Here is a 14,293-nt window from a genome sequence, read left to right on the forward strand (position 1 = left end):
GACTGCTGGGCTAGGGCCACTGGGAGTTTGGGGCTGCTGGTGGGTATCTTGACTGCCACAGAAGAAAGGCCTGCTTGCATAATGCACCCGAGCAGAGCGGGAGCCCCAAGGACATTTCTGAGAGCCTGGATCTTTCTTTGCTTCAAACCAACCCCAATTTCGAACTTGCCAGTTATACAAACCAGTGGGTTCCTTTTTCTCTTCAGTTTGTGTGAGTTGGATCGCTGTCATTTTTAACTGAAATGTAAGCTCCCTTGCAAGATTTTTCATCAGAATTGTTGATTTTATCAGGAACTGTTTCTTTTGTCTCTCTGTGCTTAATTTTTCTCTGAGGTCAGGTTTGCCTCTCTTTATACTCAGTATGTGTGAGAGAACTGAATAAATACTGATAAATGCTGTTTGGAAAGAGGAACTTTCAAGAAAAGCAGGGGACTAAAATAGAATTTGTAGTTGACTATGAAAATAAGAGAAATAAGGTATCTCTGAGAATCTGACGGGAAAGCAAATACACAATATAAAATGGCTCCCAGGTCAATAGAACTGACCGTACCTGATTGTGGGTATTACCGTGGCTTTTACAAGTGATTGTGTCTTTCAGAGGAAGGGTTTGTTAGCAGTGGAAGTAAAGACAAACGCTTTTTTGTGTGTGGTTTTTCTCAGTTTAATTTTTAATTATTTAAAAATAGATGGCACATGCATATTGTACAAACGCAAAAGATATAAAAAGGTATATAGTGAAAAGTACTCTTTCCTCCCGTTCTTACCTTCAGTTTTCTGATTTCCCTACCCAGAAACCTGTTTTCAGTTTCTTTTCTATCCTTACAGGAATTTTTTTATGCCCATGGAAGCATATAGCATTATGTATGTATTAAATTCTGGGGGTTTTTTCTTCCCACAAATGGTAACACTCTAAAAGTATTGTTCTGCATTTTACTTTTTTTTTTTTTTTTAATTAATTTATTTTTGACTGTGTGGGGTCTTCATTTCTGTGCAAGGGCTTTCTCTAGTTGCAGCGAGCGGGGGCCACTCTTCATCGCGGTGCGCGGGCCTCTCACTGTGGCGGCCTCTCTTGTTGCAGAGCACAAGCTCCAGACACGCAGGCTCAGTAGTTGTGGCTCACAGGCCTAGTTGCTCCGTGGTATGTGGGATCTTCCCAGACCAGGGCTCGAACCCGTGTCCCCTGCATTGGCAGGCAGATTCTCAACCACTGCGCCACCAGGGAAGCCCCTGCATTTTACTTTTTAAAGTTAATATATTTGGATATTTTCCAATCAGTACATGTTGAATTTCCTCTCTCCTTTTAAGGGGGGATACACTGTAGTTTGTGGTGTGCATGGTCCATAATTGAGCAGTCCTGAAGTTGTTGTAGTCTTTTGGTATGACCTCCCCCCCAAAAAAAAAAGGTTCCAGGAGTATTTTTGGCCATGTGTCTTTATAGCAATTTCTGAGATAAATTTTGGAGGTGTAGACTGCTAATTGTCTCACCGAATCCATTCTCCTTTTTTTCTAGAAAAAGGGATACAAATGTTTTCTATAAAGGGCCAAACAGTAAATATTTTAGGCTTTGCAGGCTATAAGGTCTCTGCTGTAGCTGCTCAACTTGGACCTTGTAGCTGGTAAGCAGCCATGGACGATATGTAAATGAATGGATGCAGCTGGGCTCCAGGAAAACTTTGATGTGGGGGCTTGATGATTTGACCCCTGGGCTACAGTTTGCTGTCCCTTGTTTCAGAGTCACAGAGGTGCAGCTGGCCTTGTGGCTGCTCTGCCAGGGACTACATTTCCCAGTGTCCTTTGCAGCTAGGTATAGCCATGTGACCAGGTTCTCACCGTAGGAATGTAAGGGGAGGGGTGTGTGTCACTTACAGGGCTGACTTGTGGGTCGTTGCCCACCCACTCCTTCACACCTCTCCCCCCTTTCCTGCTGGGTGGTATGATGGTGACTAGAATGACCTTTGGAAGCCACCCACTGAAGATGGCAGAGCCACCATCAACCTGGGTTCCTGAATGACCCTATGGAGCCGAGCTGCAGGCCTGCCTGAAAAGCATATTGTAGAACTGTTCCATAAGAGACACACTTGTGTATTTTTTTTAAGTCACAGAGCCATTGGTGAGTCTTTAGCCCTCCCCAGTTAATACAGTGCCCATTCAGGACTTGTCACAGGGTATTTCCACTGGGTTGGAAATGAGACTTTGTGATGTTCCATGTGGAGTTGATCCGCGGTGTTTTCGTGCAAGCTGCCCCTTAAGTGTCCTGGAGTGTTTGTGGGATTATTGCCCTTTGCAGAATGTTCAGGAACACCGAATGCAGATATCCATCCATACCTCTTATTTTGCATGAGGTTCGAGAGCCTTGTGGGAAAGAAGCCAAATGAATCCTGTCCTCATTTACAGTTCAGACATGTGTGGGCCTGTCTGATGGACTAGGGGTCCTCAGAGCTATCCTAGCTAGAGGAGAGGAAAACAGATTCCTGAGGGAAAATCACTCTTAAGTGAGGAAGACACCTGGCTGAGTGGACCAGACCTGGCAACGAGGCCTGGTGGTTAGAGGGACCACTGGTGGAAGGTACAGTGTGAGGTGTGCTTCCTCATTGCTCACCCTTCGTGCGGTGCACCCCTTTACTTGCTCTCTCACCCTCTTGAAAGCCCTGTCCTCTGGGAATGAAGGGAAAGAACTGTGTCACTAGGGGCCCAACACGGCTCTGTGGGAACCTTGCAAGTAGCTGGTCTTGGGCATCAAAGGAGAATAGTGGAGGCCAGTGGCCTGAGAGGTTGGAATTCTGGTGGTTGAGTGGTTGGCTCAGAGCAATGGAGCAGAAGCATGATAAAGCCTGAAGGCTGTGGCTCTGATTTTCTGTGAATCCCCATTTCATCAGGACTGTTTTTTGGTTGCTGTTCAATTCAAATAAACACTTATTGAGCCTATGTTAAATGGGGGCATGGTTAAGAGAGGCACCTCTTCTGTCTGTGTACAATTCCTGCCACTCTGTTTATCCTCATATGTCTCACTATTCTTGTACAGTTATTCAAACTCCTATAATGGAATGGTAACCTTGTTCAGAAGCTCAGAATCTTCTTAGAAAGTTGTTAGTAGAGTGATGGTCACAGCTAGTGGAGAATCTGCTTCATTTTCTGAAAAAAACAAAACACTGAGCTGGACTTGTTGCTTCCCATGAAGATGCTTGGCTCATCTGGGGCTTCAGTCATAGGCTCTTTAGAAAAACCAGCAATGACGTCTTCTTTACTCCGAAGTTCTTTACTCCAATCTTTACTCCAAAAGTTCTCTGTGGGAAGAGAGTGATAATCAGCGGTGGCCTCAATGACTTCTTCCTCAGAGCTCAGGGTGTGTAATTTCACCTCAGTAGATAAAGCGAAAGTCTGCACATTCTCCAAATACAAGTCAGTGGTAGTTTCTTCATCTTCAGTGAAGCCTGCCTTGATCAGTGGTCAAGGCTGGTCGGTCAGTGGTCGACTCTAGGTGTGTGATGAATTCCGGGAGTCGTGTGGGGTTGGGCACAGCCAGGGTGAACCCGGCAGAGGGGAGGAGGGCCTTCCTGAGAAGGATGCTGATGCCAGCGGGGAGCACGGGGGCTTGTGAAGGCGAGGAGACTGAGCGTGTCTCCATCTCATCAGGACTTCGAAGTAGAAAATGACCTTATATAGGATTCACAAGCTAGTGGGGGGCTTGCGTACATTCAGTTTATAATAGCAAGCACCCCTGACAATTCATAGAAGTTCTTGGTGAAGAATGCTTATTAAAAAGCTGGACTTAATTTTGGTGAATATGTGCTTAAATCATGAAGAGTTGGGATTGCTGTAAAAGTGAAAAGTTTGTACTCACTGGTGGTTGGAAGCCTGGGACATACCAGGTACTTACCATTCGGGGAAGGGGAAGTCATAGTCATTTGCCTTGAATATATTTGGAGAACAGAGTTAGAAGTTACAGGCAGGTTCCCTCCCTCCCTCCCTCCCTCTGTCCACCCACCCAGCATGTATTACATGCCTGCTATTTGCAAAGTTAGGCCCTGATGAATGAGGCAGAACTGTCCTAAGAGGAGACATGCAGAGTGCTCTGGTTCAAGGGACAGAACCTCTGTCCTTTATTAGTATGTCTTTTATTACCTCACTTTCATTAGCATGTAAAGCAGAGGGCCAGCCTTTGAGGAGCCTGTTGTATAGAAATCTTTTGGTAAAGACTTGGTACTTAAAGATTGCACTTTGAACAAATGTATAAACCAAAATGAAGGACTTTTCTGTAATTATTTAAAAGGATCTTGAAGGAAGAAGTGATTATTCCAGTACAGAACCAGAAAATTTGGGAACACATGAGCATCCCTAGGACCAGGAAGACAAATCCAGCCTGAACCAGAATTATTCACTTAGTTCCCCTAGTTAGGGGTTACCATCAGCTCTTCAGTGAGCAAGAGCTGGAGACTTATGTTGGCACTATTGCCTCTTCTGTGTAGTAGTTAGTTGTAGGTGTATATCAGTAATATATAGTTGAGTCTATAGTACTCATTCTGGAGGCTAGTGACAGTTTCTCTGAGCAAGTCCTTTTGCCACCTTCATAGGACACTGAGTGAAAGAAGCTGTCTAGTTATAACTGCAGTGAGGTGTTCAGGCTGAGTGCTGTAAATATTATAGACCAGCTTCTGATACTCAGTGTGGGCAAAAGGTGCTAAGTAGTCCCCCATACTGCATTATCTTTCAGCATGTGGCACACAGTAGATGCTCAATAAACATTTGCTACATGAACGAATATATATTTATGAGGTTCTCTCAGTGTGTTTCCATTAGCGCTGCTAGTTATAAAATCGATGAAATGATGTGTAGTTGTGCACATAAAACAGCTGCAGTCAGTCGATTAGGTTGAATTTGGTTGTGAGACAACTATTACCACCGTTTTTTCTCTTGGCAGAGAAATGACAGAAATGCGCTGTGGGAGGGCTTCTCTCTCAGCCTATTCTTTTGCCCTTTGTCCCACTGTGCTCCCTCCCAATCCTGTTTGGACATTATTTGTGCCGTTTCTAAGAAGAGGATTCAGAAGTGTCCCAACTAATGAGAACATTTTGTCAGGGTATCTACTTCCCTGTGGGCCATGACTGAAGAAACAGAGGGAAGGAACGATACACCATACCCCTGTATTTCACCATGGTGAACTGCAGAGTAAATTTAGCTCCTTGTAATATAGCAAGGGTGCTATGGCTTGAATATTTGTATCCCCCCACCCCACTCCCCGAATTCATATGGTGTAATCCTAACCCCCAGAGGTGGTGGTATTAGGAGGTGGTGTGTGTGTGTGTGTGTGTGAGTGAGTGAGTGAGTGATTAGATTAGATTAGGAGGGTGGGGCCCTCATGAATGGGGTTAGTGGTGCTAGAAAAGAGATCCCCCGAAGCTCCTTCTGCTCTGTGAGGACACAACGAGAAGTCTGCGACCTGTGATTTTACCCAACCATGCTGGCACCCTGATTGGACTTGCAGCCTCCAGAACTGTGAGCAATAAATTTCTGTTGCTTATAAGCTACCCAGTCTGTGGTATTTTGTTATAGCAGCCCAAATGGACTAAGACAAAGGGTTCCTAACCTGGAGTCCTAACACACATTGAGTGTGTATATGAGTATATTTTTCTGGAGAGAGGACACATAGCTTGTATTACCTATTTATTCATTTAACAATATTTATTATTATTTTTATCTATTGAGGGCCTACTCTATAACCTTAGGCTCCAGGTTAGATGCTGGTAACTGAAACCAGAATAGCTTTTGCTCTCTTGTAGCTTATAGGCTGATGATGGAGACTGACATCACTCAAAGAATCACACACAGATGGCTGTACAATTGCAACTGTGAAAGTGCTGTCAAGGAATGGTACCAGTTCTATGAGAACATGTAATGGGGGAAATTAGCTGGTTAAAGGGGGTTGGGAGGCTTCTTGAGGAAGTGTTTTATCCTTTCAAACAAATAGCTCCTACTAGGTGCCAAGCACTGTTCCTGCCCTGGTGATTGAGCAGTGAAGAAAACAAGCCCCTGCACTCATAAAGCTCACATTCTGGTGGAGAAGACAGACAATGGACACATACTGTGCGTGGAAGAATGGTTGCTGTTTACCGAATTGGAGAAGATGGTGGGTGGACCGCTTCTGGGGAGGAAGGTCAGGAGTTTTATTTTGGACAATCTTAAATTTGAGATGCCAGTTCGATGTCTAAGAGGAGATGTCAGATAGGAGTTGGATAAAGGAGACTGGGATTCAGGGCAGATGTTCAGGCTGGGAGTATGAAATGGGGAGACCTCAGTTAATAGACGGTATTTAAAGGCACAGGACTCAGAAGATCACTGAGAGAATGAGTGTAGACAGAAAAGAAGTAGGGGGACATAGCCCTGGGAGCTTTTACATTTAGAGGTCAGGAGATGAAGGGACACCAGAAGGAGGACAGAGGGAGGGGTTGGTCAGGGAGGGAAGAGAAGACAAGGAAAGCTCAGAGAAGAAAGTGATTCAGCAGGGACAGAGGGCTCTGACACATCAGATGTTGATGATCAGTTGAGTAAGCTGAGGACTGAGATGACCGTTGGCTTCGGCAATGTCTTCAGAGCAAGTTCAGAGGAGTGATGGGGATGAAAGCCTACTTGGAATGGTTCAGGAGGGAAAGGGAAGAAGGAGGCAGAGTGGTATGGTAAAAGGAACAGAGAAGTGGGGCAGTACTGGAGGGGGACATGGGTCAAGGGGGACAGCTCTGAACCTGGCCGTCACCCAGTTCTGCCTTTATAATGAACAAATTTACCATTTCTAGCCCTCCAGAGAGACTTTTGGGGACATCAGAGACCTGTCCTCTAGGCCTGTTGTTCTCATGCAGGGCAAACACTGCTCTGTTCTTGACTAGATCCATCCCTTGGTTCATGCAGCCTTCCTCAGCATTAAGATGGAGGAAAGAAAGCTGGATACCCCCAGAGGTATAGTCATCTCTTGGTACCTGTGGGGGATTGTTTCCAGGATCCCCCACGGATACCACGCTCCATGGTTGCTCCCTCATGTAAAATGGCACAATACAGTCGGCCCTCCATGGGTTCCACATCAGTGGACTCAACCAACCGTGGGTGGAAAGCTGCAGATTGAAATCCACAAATGCGGAACCTGTGGATAGCGGGCGGGCTGTATTTCATCAATGCAATTCCTATCAAATTACCAATGGCATTCTTCACAGAACTAAACCAAAAAAAATCTTAAAATTTGTATGGAGACATAGAAGACCCTGAATAGCCAAAGCAATCTTGAGGGAAAAAAATGGAGCTGGAGGGATCAGGCTCCATTACTTCAGACTGTACTACAGAGCTACCGTAATCAAGACAGTATGGTCCTGGCACAAAAACAGAAATATAGATCAATGGAACAAGATAGAAAGCCCAGAGATAAACCCACGCACCTGTGGTCAACTAATCTATGACAAAGGAGGCAAGAATATACAATGGAGAAAAGACAGCCTCTTCAATAAGTGGTGCTGGGAAAACTGGACAGCTACATGTAAAAGAATGAAATTAGAACACTCCCTAACACCATACACAAAAATAAACTCAAAATGGATTAAAGACCTAAATGTAAGGCCAGACACTATCAAACTCTTAGAGGAAAACAGGAAGAACCCTCTCTGACATAAATTACAGTGAGATCTTTTTTGACCCATCTTCTAGAGTAATGGAAATAAAAATAAGCAAATGGGACCTAATGAAACTTAAAAGCTTTTCCACAGCAAAGGAAACCATAAGATGAAAAGACAACCCTCAGAATGGGAGAAAATATTTGTGAATGAATCAACGGACAAAGGATTAATCTCCAAAATTTACAAGCAGCTCATGCAGCTCAATATCAAAAAAACAACCCAATCCAAAAATGGGCAGAAGACCTAAATAGACATTTCTCCAAAGAAGATATACAGGTGGCCAACAAACGCATGAAAGGATGCTCAACATCACTAATCATTAGAGAAATGCAAATCAAAACTACAATGAGATATCACCTCACACTGGTCAGAATGGCCATCATCAAAAAATCTACAAACAGCAAATGCTGGAGAGGGTGTGGAGAAAAGGGAACCCTCTTGCACTGTTGGTGGGAATGTAAATTGATACAGCTACTAGGGAGAACAGTATGGAGGTTCCTTAAAAAACTAAAAATAGAATTACCATATGACCCAGCAATCCCACTACTGGGCATATATCCAGAGAAAACCATAACTTAAAAAGACACATGTGGGCTTCCCTGGTGGCGCAGTGGTTGAGAGTCTGCCTGCTGATGAAGGGACACGGGTTCGTGCCCTGGTCTGGGAAGATGCTGCGTGCCGTGGAGCGGCTGGGCCCGTGAGCCATGGCCGCTGAGCCTGCGCATCTGGAGCCTGTGCTCCACAACGGGAGAGGCCACAACAGTGAGAGGCCCGTGTACCAAAAAAAAAAAAAAGACATGCACCCCAGTGTTCATTGCAGCACTATTTACGATAGCCATGTCATGGAAGCAACCTAAATGCCCATTGACAGGCAAATGGATAAAGAAGATGTGGTACATATATACAATGGAATATTACTCAGCCATAAAAAGTGGGTCATTTGTAGAGACATAGATGAACCTAGAGGCTGTCATACAGAGTGAAGTAAGTCAGAGAAAAACATATCGTCTATTAACGCATATATGTGGAATTTAGAAAAATGGTACAGGTGAACCTGTTTGCAAGGCAGAAATAGAGACACAGATGTAGAGAACAAATGCATGGACACCAAGGGCGGAAAAGGTAGCGGGATGAATTGGGAGATTGGGATTGACATATATACACTAGTATGAATAAAATAGATGACTAATGAGAATCTGCTGTATAGCACAGGGAACTCCACTTCGCTGTATGGTGGAAACTAACACAACATTGTAAAACAACTATACCCCAATTAAAAAAATAAATAAAAATAACTTAAGGAAAAAAAAAAGTGCACAGATGTGGAACCGGTGGAGAGCGGGCCGGCTGTGTTTCATCCGGGTCGTGGAGAAGCCTTGCCACCACCACTCATAGGTTCCCTCCTTTTTTCCTTGTCCCCTTCCCACCTTTCAGTGTTTTTTGTGCAAAGCAGCCAGAGTGATCTTTTAAAAATATAAACCAGCATTCCCTTCTTTAAAACCACCAGCATCACCACTTCACACTGGCTTCAACATGTACTTAAGGTAAAATCCATTGTTCTTACTCTGGCCCACAAGGCCCTGCGGGGTCTGATTGGCTGCCTCTGTGATTCCAGCTCCACCACTCCCAGCCATTCCCCGTCCTGCCTCCCCTGTGACGTTTCTGTCTCCGAGCAGGATGAACTCATTCCTTCCTTAGGGACCTCACATTCCATTTGCTCTGATTTGACCCTTTCGCCCCGTATTTTCTCTTGGCTGTTAGCTCCCTGACAGGTCAACTAATCCTTCCCTGGTCATGTGTCGGAAGCTGCCCGCCCCAGTCAGCGTCAGGCTACTTCACCACTTTTTTCCTTCATAGCAATTATCACTATCTGAAATGATTTTGTGTATTCATTTGTGTAAAGTCTGTTTTCTATTTCTTTTCACTAGCCTGTGAGCTCTCTCTGCCTTGCCTAGTACAGTGTCTGCCACAGTGTAGGCACGCAACAAACGTGCCTCGAGTATTTAATGAAGGAACAATTCCTGTTACTGCAGGGGTCTGGAAGGTCAGGTCTCCTCCCATCCCCTGCAGGATCTCTGGGTAATGCTGGTAAAGTGCTGCTAAATTCTTGCTCTTTGCATTTTTCCCTTTGACTGGATTCTGTTCTTTTTTCAGATTATACCTGTCCTTTTGCAAACAGTACTGTTTAGAAAAGGTATATAATTCTCGTTTAGGTTGTACTGTCCTTTTTCTTTAGCAGTCTCGCAAGCCTCCACTCTAAGCCTTACTATTCTTTCACCTTTTGGTCTAGAAAGCACATTACAGATGACTTCCAGAGATAGCAGAGATTATCACGAGTTGATTGAATCATTGTCACTGTCACATTCTTGGTGGGTTCCTCACTCTGGTCACCTGTTGCAAACATATATTGAAAGCACCTTGTCCTGTGTGTCTGGTCGTGACAGTTGGGGATCACATTACTTTTTCCTTCCTTCTAAGCTGACCACATAGCCTGGCATCAGAGAAGTAACTATTTCTTTCACCCTCTCAGTCCAAGGAGAGCATGGCTTTCACCACGATATACTACGGCAGGCGTCTGTTAGAGCCAGGCTTTTAATAACATCCATTTGTTATCAAGGGAGCGGTCGTAGCAGAATTTCACTTAGAGTCAGTAGGCAGTCTTTCCTGTGGTTTCCATGGGGATCTGGTATTTTAGAGCCATTTCTGGGAAGAACATTGAAAAGAAATTGAGGGGCAAAATGTTAATAACATCACTGTTCTGGCACACACCGTTTCTAGAACCATGGGCAATGGATGAGTCACTTCCCACCCAAGGCCCGCAGGGTGCAGAGCTGTGTGTGACCTCCTCAGGGCCAGGTGTGGAGGAGACCTAGTGCCTGCACTCAGAATACAGGAAAAATCAGATTTGAGTCCTTAGCCCCCATTGTAGCTGTGCTTTGTTAGTCACTTGCTGTGTGACCTTGAGGAAGTCACTTAACCTCTCTGGGCCTTCGTTGCTTCACTTAAGAAAGAGTTATTTTGAGGCTCAGATGAGATTGTGTGTGTGTGTCTGAGAGAGAGAGAGGGAATTTTTCATAACTCTGAAAGGTAACGTGTTTTGAATAGCTAACACTTAACTGTGTGCCTAGTAGGTGCTAGATAGCCCTTCTAAGTCCTGTATGTGTATTAACCCATTTAATCCTTAGAACAACAATGTAAGGTAGATAACTGTTACTCTCCCCATGTTGCAGATAGGGAAACCAAAGCACAGTGAGTTAAAGTAACTTACCCAAAGCCACATAGCTAGTGAGTGGCAGAGGCAAGGTTTGAATCCAGATAATCCCACGTTAGGACCAGGCTGCCATCATCTTTACCCAGTTCCCAGTTCATCTCCACATTCTGTAAGCAAATTCCAGTTGCTAGAGAGGTGCTCTCTATCGTGGGGCAGGAATGGGGCATCCAGTTTCCCCGTGGCCTGGGCAAAGTGTCTTTCAAAGCTATCTACCTGAATTAACTAACTTTGTAGTTACTGCAAACAATGTTTATCAATTGATTTCAAACTTTTTTAGCTTAAGATTTGTTGGAGAGGTTGTTAAAAAAAAAAAAGGCAGATGCTCAGAACCCTCCCTGAGGGATGCTGATTCAGTAAGCATACCAGTCAGGCTTCAGTTGCAGGTAACAGAAGTCACTCTTGCTGCTTGAAGCCGAAAAGGATTTGATTCAAAGTCACAGAGCAGGGAAGCAAACATTTGGAGAGCAGGGTCATTGGGTGTAGCAGCCAGAGATGCTTCACTACTCTCCCTTGGTGCCTGGACCCATGAATTCTGGCAGCACCGTCATGGCTTACTGCATTCTTTAGGACAGGACCTCAGTATCACCAGGTGGTGTCTCCCAGCTGGTACTGTGCCTCATCCTTCAATAGGTCATTTATTCTACCATCCAGAAGATCAGCTACTTCTGGGTTATGTGGAGCATTGTAAAACCAGAGAATCCTGGGGGCGCCACTTCATTGACTTACTTCTTTTGCTGTAAGTGGATTCGTGATTAGAAGTAATGTTGGCTTTGAGTAAGTCACTTTAACTCACTGTACTTATTTACATGAATCGCCAATGCCAAATTCCATTTCATAGCTTCCTATAATCTGACAGTGGTTGTATTTCCAGATAAACACTTTAGTTAATAGTCATCCTGCTTGTTCCTGATGCTATTGAATGTCAAGAGAACTTACATATAACAGGGATTTTTATTTCAAAACTTGGAATGCAAGATGTACTTCTTAAATATCTTAGGCATTAGGCCTTTTTTTTTTAATTTAAAAAAAAAATTATTTTTGACTGTCTTGGATCTTCGTTGCTGCCCGCGGGCCTTCTCTAGTTGCATCGAGCGGGGGCTACTCTTCATTGAGGTGCGCAGGCTTCTCGTTGCTATGGCTTCTCTTGTGGAGCACAGGCTCCAGGTGTGAGGGCTTCAGTAGTTGTGGGTGGCGGGCTTTAGAGCACAGGCTCAGTAGTTCCGGCGCCCGGGCTGAGTTGCTCCGTGGCATGTGGGATCTTCCCAGTCCAGGGCTCAAACCCATGTCCCCTGCATCGTCAGGCAGATTCTTAACTACTGCGCCACCAGGGAAGCCCCGCATTAGGCATTTTTAAGTAAACAAAATTACAAAGAAGTGTTGCTGAACTTGATTACATAATTACCTCATTACGGGAAATAATTATTTTGGTCAGTTCTGAACAATATCAATCCTTACAGGAATTAAACCAGAATAAAGTATATACTTGGACTCTTTACTGAGTATTGAAGGAGAAGCCAGGGCTTGTTTTGTATGATTACCTCAGGGTGAAACAGAAAAGATATTTAGTGCATCCTTTAAAAAAAATGTCACTTTAAAGTGACCCTTTCGCTTTCCCATCCTCTTAGCTCTGTCAATTAAATGATGTTGCCACTTATTAAACTTCTAGGCATCTTGGAAATTTTCAAAAATAAAAAAATCAATTTGTTTCAAACTCTGTGGAAGGCAATCCAGATAATTTATTTGTAAAAAATGACCTATGCGCATACCTTTGGCTTAGTAATTCCCCTTCTAGGAATTTATCTTACAGATATACTGCACATATGTAAGATGATGGATAAACAAGGTTACTCAGTGTAACAACATAACATTGGAAACCACCTACCGGCTCACCCACTGGGGACTGATGAAATGAGTTATGATATAGCTATGGAAGAAAGCATTATGAAGCTATGAAAACAAATGAGGAAGGTTATGTTTCTTATGCTGAGTAGTGGTGTTTTTATTCTTTATCTTAAGCTTATGTTATATTCTTTTGCATGTATTAGATATTTAGTAAAATTAAATTTAAAAAGCAAGTGAAAAAGTGCATTAAAAGAGAAAAAATATGTATTTGTGTGGAATATCTGAAAGAATATCCAACATCCAAAACAAACTGGTAATGTTAGTGGCCTCTGGACAGGAGAACTGGGTGGCTGGTGTCAGAGGAGGGAGGGAAACTTCATCGTATATCCCTTTGTGTTTTTAAGAGTCGTGAGTCCCGTGAATATATTACTCATTAAAAATAAAAAATGTATAAACCACACCTTCTCTCACTCAAACATTTACCCACATGACTTTTTTTTGTTAATAAACAAACACAGCTTTTAACAGGTACAGCCTCAGATGTTGTCTGTAGTGAAAGCTGCATTGACCAGCAGCACAAAAAACCGGGATGTGTGGCGCACACTTACAGAGATTGCTGGCAGTGTTCACGTGACCGAGAGACTGAGGAACGAGGAAGAATTCCCCAAATTGTTTTTCTATTATACTGCTCTTAGCCTTTTGTCCAGCTGTTCTAACCTTTGATTTGACTGCTGTGAATAAAGGTGAGACCTTTAAATGACTGGCTGACGAGCTGTTTGTGCACTGGTGAAGGGTGTTTCGGTGCCTTATATGGCTTTGAGCTGCAGTTTGGGTGCAGGAAGGCTCAGGAAGCATGAGCTCATGCAGAGAGAAAACCTTCTTAGTAGATGTCTCTAGATTTCTCTTAAGAATCTTAAAATTACCCCTTGCGGGAACCCATAGTGATAGCCAACATTTATTGGGCACTCATTTTGTAGCAGGCACTGGTCAAAGCTACTGATTGTGTATAAAATGATTAATCCTTGGACTTCTCTGGTGGCGCAGTGGTTAAGAATCCGCCTGCCAATGCAGGCGACATGGGTTTGAGCCCTGGTCTGGGAAGATCCCACATGCCGCGGAGCAACTAGGCCCGTGCGCCACAACTACTGAAGCCCGTGCACCTAGAGCCCGTGCTCCGCAACAAGAGAAGCCACCGCGATGAGAAGCCTGCGCGCCACAACAGTAACCCCCGCTCCCTGCAACTAGAGAAAGCCCGCGTGCAGCAACGAAGACCCAATGCAGCCAAAATTAAATAAATAAATAAATTTATTTTAAAAAAAGAAAAGATTAATCCTTACAACAGCCTTATGAAGTAGAGATTATTATTATCTCTGTTTCCCAGATGAGGAAACACGTGTGGACAATGTTTCCAAAGGAGCACAGTTACAACTCAAACGAACGTGATCTGAACCTGGGTATGACTCCAGAATTACTAGCCCCTAAGATGATAGTACAGTCACATTGGAATAAATCCAAAGGCGAAATTAGG

The 14,293-nt window shown here is 43.9% G+C and overlaps 1 protein-coding gene across 9 annotated transcripts in view; it reads left to right on the plus strand.

Annotated features, from left to right (window-relative positions):
* The window catches only part of NTAQ1 (N-terminal glutamine amidase 1), a 252,454-nt gene that overhangs the window by 15,013 nt on the left and 223,148 nt on the right, over positions 1-14,293 (plus strand). The window contains exon 6 of one of the 9 annotated variants that reach the window (XM_060127257.1): positions 13,284-13,352. The exons of 6 other annotated variants lie outside the window; for them this stretch is intronic. In XM_060127257.1, coding sequence (XP_059983240.1) covers positions 13,284-13,318 — 35 coding nt within the window. In that variant the 3' untranslated portion in view covers positions 13,319-13,352. Of the gene's footprint in view, positions 1-4,918; positions 5,522-12,715; positions 12,920-13,283; positions 13,353-14,293 lie in introns of those variants that run through there. 2 more of the 9 variants (XM_060127251.1, XM_060127258.1) reach the window with 2 other exon arrangements.

The sequence above is a fragment of the Lagenorhynchus albirostris genome, chromosome 17, assembly GCF_949774975.1.
Source record: "Lagenorhynchus albirostris chromosome 17, mLagAlb1.1, whole genome shotgun sequence".
Classification (NCBI taxonomy): domain Eukaryota; kingdom Metazoa; phylum Chordata; class Mammalia; order Artiodactyla; family Delphinidae; genus Lagenorhynchus; species Lagenorhynchus albirostris.